This window comes from Lutjanus erythropterus, chromosome 4 (genome assembly GCF_056507025.1).
Source record: "Lutjanus erythropterus isolate fLutEry1 chromosome 4, fLutEry1.hap2, whole genome shotgun sequence".
Taxonomy (NCBI): domain Eukaryota; kingdom Metazoa; phylum Chordata; class Actinopteri; order Lutjaniformes; family Lutjanidae; genus Lutjanus; species Lutjanus erythropterus.
This window is the reverse complement of record NC_139320.1, coordinates 6,359,979-6,367,360: the sequence shown is the minus strand read 5'-3', so window position 1 is coordinate 6,367,360 and position 7,382 is coordinate 6,359,979. Positions and strand designations below refer to the sequence as shown.

The following is a 7,382-nucleotide window of genomic DNA, read 5'->3' as shown; positions in this document are numbered from 1 at the left end:
TTTCAACTTCATTTTGGACTTTTCCTTGTGGAGTCTTTTGAGGACTTGTAGTTGACTGACGGTAAGTGTTTTATTACTCCACACAATCGACATATAAAGTTGTAACATAAGTACCGTAAAGGGTCAATGTAGGTTTGCGTGCTTTTTGTTGTCATGTGTTCATGCTCTTACCATATTCATATGGCCAGAAAAGTGTGGTAACAGTGTTGTAGCTTTATGCTCAGAATTGCTGGTTTTAAGGGACATGAGGGATGCACAATTGAAATGTTATTAGTCTACTAGTGTGAAATTTGCAAAAAATATGCAGATGTGTGCAAATTTACATGCCATTGTTATTGTGTAATGGTTATTTGTGGTTGAAACCGATACTGAGAGCAGTAAATCTGAATGCATTTAGCATTGTTTAAGAGATGGATGTTAACCTTTAAATTACATGTGGGAGAGTTAGCGTTGTGCAATTTAAATGTTACACATTACTGTAGAAATAATGACAACGCCTCACTACACAGTCATACTTTTTTGACGGAAAAGGATAAGTGTGTACATGTAAAGAATTTGGACCTAATGTTAGCTGCTATTGTGCTCTAGTGTGTCGGACGTTAGCATTGCTAACAGTAGCAGCTGTTAATGTTGTTTCGGCTACAAGTTCACGTGCTTGGGCAGGTATATGTGGGTACATGAGTTTTTAGGCGTGTGCTTATGTATCAGGGTATGCTGTTAACATGTACAGTTAGCATTATTTTTATATAGTAATTGAAAACACTACTTAAGTGTACTGGGATTATAAGAGCTGCATTAGTTCAACTGCGCTGTTAAAAACTTCCGGGTTACCCGAAGAACAGCTGTTGTTTGACAATATCGCAGCTCCGTTTACTGCCTGGAGGGTGCATAAAGTCTTTCAGGCAGAAGTTAACTGGCATCGTGCTTAAATGATAAATGCACAAATAGTGTATTTGATGTTCTCACTGTTCTGTTGTAAAATTCATAAATTGTGTACATTGATTTTTACATGTTATTATATGCTGTGATAGTGTTGTATTTTTATGTCAGTTTCAAGCGGAGTATGATAGGCTCATATCGTGCTAGCAGTAACGGTTTTGCAGTTGATAGTTACGTTCTTTATGTTGCGTGTCTTATGGGACTCTGGTTGTATTAGGGATTTTTCTGTAGTAAGTGTAATTGTCATTCATTATGTTCTTGCAGGCATAATTGCATAGGCAATGTACATGGCTGGCGTCAATAAGTACACACTCTGGGCAGTGGCAGCACTATATCCTTAACTTTACTTGTTTTAAAAAGTGTGAAAGTTGGTTTTGTGACTTGAAAATGTTTTGTGATGTAATTATTAATCAGTTGTGTTTATATACTTACTCAGATGCCTCGTGACAAGTCTTTTCGCCGCTCACAGGCAGCTAGGAGGAGGATGGCTGAGCGTCGTGCTGTGGTCGTAGAACCTCAGCAGGGTGGCACTGAGTCCTGTGCAGGTATGTTGAAAACAGTTTTTGTATTAAATGTTTTTGTGTAAAATTAAGCTGTTGTGGTGGCATGGTAGTAAATTATTAGTGTTTTGATATGTGTAAGTGAGTATGTCATATTTATTTTATTTTTAAAGTAGTGCGTGGTACTGGTTATCGCCATGCTGTGTTGCGGTGGCCAATTTCATCCCTGACTGGACGCAGTCACAGATTGGTCATTCCAGCTGAGGCACCAAACAAGGAGGTATTGTTGCTTTACAAATTTTAGGACCATACGCTTTTAATAGAGGACCTCTATACAATGCTAAATATATATTTTTTTGTTGTCTTGTCAGTTTGTTCTCGTTGTAGGAGACTCTCATCTACGAGCCATTGTAGATGGTTTTGTGATGATGCCAACGCCAAGCATTTCCTTTGGTTTCATGTCCACACCGGGGGCCTGTGCGACTGACCTGAGAACTGAGTTGCTGCATGCTGTTGTCCCGCGAACACCAAATGCTGTCTGTGTCTTGGCCCCTAGCAACAACCTGACTGCGAGCAGAACCATAGACGAGGCAGGAGCGACCTTTCGCAAGCTTCTTTTGAGTGCTTGCAGTCTTTGGCCAAAGGTATGTATTTTTTTTTGTGTGTAGCATGTTTGGTACTATGTAAGTTTGGGTTGTATGAAGTGTGGGAGAACTATACATTTTGAGATTTTGCGTGAAACCATGTGCTCTTGTAATACGAGCTACTGTTTTCTACAGGTCTTTGTCCAGGACTTCCCTCCTCGTCTGAACATTGATGTGGCTCTGCAAGATCACATGCGCCAAGAGTTTCGCCGTGTGGCAGCCAGCATGGGTAATTAAAAATTTTTAGGCTGGGTACAGTTGTATGTTTAACAGATTATGAATTAATTGATTAACGCATTAATTGCTTATTATGATTAATATTATTGGTCATGTTTTTTCTCAGGGATCACGTACTACTCCACGGCCGAGTACTTTCCCCTGCATTGTCTTCATCTGTGGAGCAGAGATGGTGTAAGTACCATATGTATTGTCAAATGGGAAGTGGAAATATTTGATGTTGACTATTGTGTATTTAGAATGCAAATGTTTGTGCATCGCAATGTCATATAAACTGAAATGTGTGTTCTGTAATGTTCGTATTGTCAGGTCCACCTCAGCGATGACAATGGTATGCTGGTGTTTGCGCGGTTCCTGTGGCTGTCTGCCTTAAAGCAAGTGGTAACACCAGCGCCCACGCCAAAGGTTTCTGACAGAGCGCCACCCCCTGTGAGAAGTTTTGTTCCTAAGGTGGTCGTGAAGGGAGAGGTTGCTGTGCCACGATCGTGCAACCCTTTTGCATGGACGCTTGTTGGCAAGAACAGGAAGGTAAGGATATGTGTAGTGTTATTTCCTACAGAAAATTGTTTAATTAGTCATGTAAGAAGTAGTAAGAAGTAAAGAGTGTCATATGTAAAGTAAGAGCTCTGCTATTTGTCATTACAGAGAAGCCATCCAAGTGACATGGACCAGTTCTCTGATGCACCCAAACGCAGAATGGTTCACAAGCAGGTTTGTATTGTTTTTACTATGCTGTGGTTGGTTTGGTTTATACTTGAACACGTTGTCAACAATTGTTTTTTATGTATTTTTTCCACAGGTGGTGTTGAAGGAGTGCTTCATCCCACTGAATCCTGTTCGTTTCAGCATTGCCACGTTGGATGGAATGTATCAAGTTGTTCCATCACATCTGCCCAGCCCTGTGTGTGACGTTGATGTACCCGTTCCACATGGCAAACAGGTAATTTGTGTGACTGCTGTTTGTTGAGGCCTTTGAAAAATGTGTTTAAGTGTCACAATTTAAAAGTTGTGTTAGTTTATGTAACTTTTGCATAATGTCTATATCCAATATAATGTACATGTGTAGCCTAATAGGATGGTTTGAAGTTATGGTTAGGAGTAATGGATGTCCAGCCATGTGGGTGTCTGTATTGTGTCAACCATTGATGGATACAAGGAGTTAAGACCTAAAAATAACAAAATTCCCATCCAGCAAAGATGTTTTGCACTACAGAACATGACATGGCTTGACATGAACTTCACAGTGAATTGACTGCAACATTTGCTGGTTTCACTGACATAACTACAGTGTATGTCGTGTGTGTGTTATACATGGTAGTGTATTGGTGATTATTTTCAAGCTGTTATTTTGTTGACTACTTTTCATTGTAACTACATGTCATGTTAATTAGAATACAGCTTTTGTAGTTGCAGCTGCGCTTGAATATATGTGTCCAATTGTGAGTTTTCATTATGTATTCCCATTGCAAGTAATGGTTACTCGCCATGCTTAATCTTCTCACACAAGTTGTTAGCAGCAGTGATGACTGCTTTTACTGTACAAACGGACGTCTGAAACATGTTATTAAACACTTTTTTGTGATGTCCTTACATTAGGTGCCAGTTATGGAACGACGAAAGACAGTTGCAGCCTCAAAGAGGAGACTTGCTAAACAGCAGGTTGGTTGTTTATTTTAATGTATTGTTAGACTAAGTTGTAGTTGTATGAGTAGATACGCATCAAGTACGTTGCCATGTTTGTAGTATTCAGTGAATGACTTATGCACAAAGAAGCAAGTGCATTTAATCCGAATTTCACTTTTTTTTTGTAGGTCATGGCAAAATCACAAGTTGTGGCTTTGTCCTGTGAGTCTGCAGCGACCAGACCTACACAAGAAGCTGTGGTGACGGAGGTTTGTACAGTTTATGTACAATGTTGAATATTTGTGACTCACACATCCAGAGCTGTTGCAGTATAGATTATATTTTAAGAAAAACGCATAACGTGTTTTTCTTTGTTAGGTGGAGGCAGCATCGAGCGTTGTGGAGGTGTCTTCGTCCCAGGCTACACCTACCAGTTCTGTTGCGCGTGCCTGTCCTGTTCCCGTTGCTGGTGCTGCTCCTCCAGTAAGAGCTGCGATGAATGAGGTTGGTGCATTAACTGTGATGTATACATTTTGAATTGTATCAGCAAAGCTATGTTATTGTTGTAGGTAATATTGTGTGAAGTGACACTCAAAAGTAATGTCTTAGTGTACTTAATGTATATTGATGAGTAGGTGTAGTTGGTAAACGCATAATGTAATTAAGTAAAAGCAGCGCAAGTGTATTGTCATTGTGTATTTATCATTTATTGTAAATTTCCTGTACATTAACAACAGCAAGAGTACTGTTTGGGGTGACATTTTTTTTGAAATACTACAAACAAATTACTTGGATTATATGTTTACATTAGAAGTCTTGTGTGGACATGTGTTAGTTTTGTTTGTTGTTGGAAAACAATTGCAAAGTTTTTCTGTACACAATGTATTTATTGTGTTGTATGCATTTGGTTTGTTTAGGCAGAGGTGACCTTGAGCACTGCGGAAGTGGAGTGTGGACTGTCAACAAGTGGTCCTTTGCCAGAGGTCGCAACGGAAACAACTCTTCACATGCAGTGCACAACAGAAGTCAAAGATCAGAGTGTTTCTGATTTGTTTTCTTGTAGGTGTTCAGAGGAGTTACCATCAGCAGTTGTTGCAGGAACAAATGTCAGAATTGCACCATTGACTTGTAATATGAAGTCTTTGGTAGCATGTAGTGTTGTGGCTGCAATCAAACATTCAGTTGCTCCTGTGTGTACATGGGGGCCATCAGATGTGGATGATATAGGTGCAGAAGGTAGCAAATTGGCAGCATTTTTAACTCGTGAAAGCAAACATATTGATGTTAAACCAAAGCAGTTGTGTAATCTGATAAAACAACACAGTGTGTTTGGCAGAAACTGGAATGTGTCTATTGGGCATTCAGTTTACAGACCTTTTGGTCTATCAGAAGAGGAGACTGTCATGTGTGATAGTTTGCAAGAACATTTGTTGAAGGACAGAATGTGTTTGTTAGATCTTAGTGGTGCAGTTAGTGTTGTCATTCATCACCAAAAATATTTTGTGGTGGTTGATTTTGGCACACGTGACAGGTCTGGCTTGGTGTCTACAACTGGCTCTGCTGTTGTTGTTTTCAACACATGCCTTAATGACCTGATGCTTCACATCAGGAATCTGAAAATGTCTTTAGGTGCACAGCAATATGCAGTGTGTAGTATTTCTGTGAAGGTTTGTCCACTTGATCTTTGGACAGTCCATACAGACTGTGATGTTAACAGTTTTGCAACAGAGGCTGAGGGTACCAGCTCTGTCAGGGGAACATTTGCAAGTAATGTTTCTAAGTGTTGTGCTACGACACAAGAAGTTACAGAAAGTGTGTCTAGTGCAGTGTCTGTTGATAGTGTTCATGTGGGCAAACAAGTTGCAGATAAGGCTGAGTGCAGTTCTAACAGGGTCACACCAAGTGTGAGAGGATCATTTCATCAGGGAGATGATCGGTTTCAATATGCAGGACTGCAGTGTATGGCAGTTGGTTTGGCCAGTGTTGCAAAACATGCAATTCATACTGTGTTTACCTGGCAAACAGAGGATCTGGACACAGTTCTACTTTTAGGTGATCAGCTGTATACATCATTGCGCGAAAGCAACATGATTAGGCATGCATCCAATATGTTATGTGTTCCTGATTTGCCTAAACAGTTGACGGTTGATGGACAAGATTTTAAGTTTGAGTATGGCGATTTTGTCTCTGGCGATGTTAATGTTGTTGGTGGAGCGTTGATCCAGGCAGGTGTATATGTGTCTTTACGAACAGGCTTAGAAAACATGTTTGTGAAATATGACACATGTTTTCTAACACTGTGTAGTAACACGTGTGCAATTATTTGTGAGAATAATCAATATGCAGTCGTTGATTCACATTCACGAAGTGCTTTAGGGATGCCAGATCCAGATGGTAGAAGTGTTGTTGTGTATTTGACTGGTGTTAAAGATGTATATAATTATGTGTGCACTCTGGCAAGATCACTCAGTGACAGTGAAAAGCCTTTCGAGATTGCTGGTGTGCGTGTTATACATAGACTTAGAAGTCAAAACTAAACCTGTGGACAAAGGACTAATGTCTTAAGAGAGCAAAGTTGTAAAGTATCTCATCTGTCAGAGGTGACCAGGGAGACAGGCATAAAGCGTAAAATGTCTTCATGTGTCTGCACATCAAAGACAATTAAAAAGACTGATTTCAAGTCAGTTAATGCAGATGTAGTATTTGTTAGTGAAGCACAGCAAAAAGGATATTTCTTTAATCCTTTGCGCAATGAAGTAGCACAAGCTCTGTGCACACAATTAAATGTTAGGACAGAGAAAAGTGATGTAATATGTAGTAATGTTGGATTGTTAAGTGTTCCATGTAGGAAGGAGAAAATAGTTAGTGATGGAAACTGTTTTTTAGAGCTATCAGTCAGGCTGTGTCTGGTACACAAGAGCATCATAAAGTTATTAGATGTGCTGTAGTCAAACAACTGAGTAGGAATGCTTTGGCATACAAGGATAGGTTGAGAAGTGAATACTCGTCAGTTGCAGAATATTTTGGTAAGTCAAAAATGGGGTGTGGTGCAGGTGGGCCACAGAATTGGAGATCTGGACAGCAGCAGATTATTTAGGAGTAAATATATATATTTTGCCAGGATCGCTGGCTTGAATATAGTTGTCAAAGTAGAGTCTTATCTGAGCAGGAAATTTATTTGGAAAATTGCAGTGGTAACCATGGTGTTCAGCAACCTCACATGCAAAGTTGTTATGGTTATTGTAAAGTGCCTTGTGTTAGTTGTTATAATCTGAGGCGACAGTACAGGGAAAAGTTGTGTTGGTGGTAGTGATTATTCTTGTCATGTTGCAAATTTTGTCATGGTTTTGGTTTTTTGTTGATTTCCTGTTTTATTTTTTAAGTCTTGCTTCTCCCTCATGTGTCCAGTTTTTACTTCCTGTCTTTGTTCTTTTTCCCG

General features: G+C 39.7%; 1 protein-coding gene across 1 annotated transcript; it reads left to right on the top strand.

The window, feature by feature from the left end:
• Positions 1-1,375: 1,375 nt before the first annotated feature.
• LOC146327409 (uncharacterized) lies at positions 1,376-3,287 on the top strand. Its single transcript, XM_084716261.1, has 8 exons — positions 1,376-1,484; positions 1,616-1,719; positions 1,811-2,083; positions 2,219-2,312; positions 2,427-2,494; positions 2,630-2,848; positions 2,966-3,031; positions 3,120-3,287. The coding sequence occupies exons 1-8, from the start codon at positions 1,376-1,378 to the stop codon at positions 3,285-3,287; spliced, it is 1,101 nt and encodes a 366-aa protein (XP_084572387.1).
• The last annotated feature ends 4,095 nt before the right edge of the window (positions 3,288-7,382 follow it).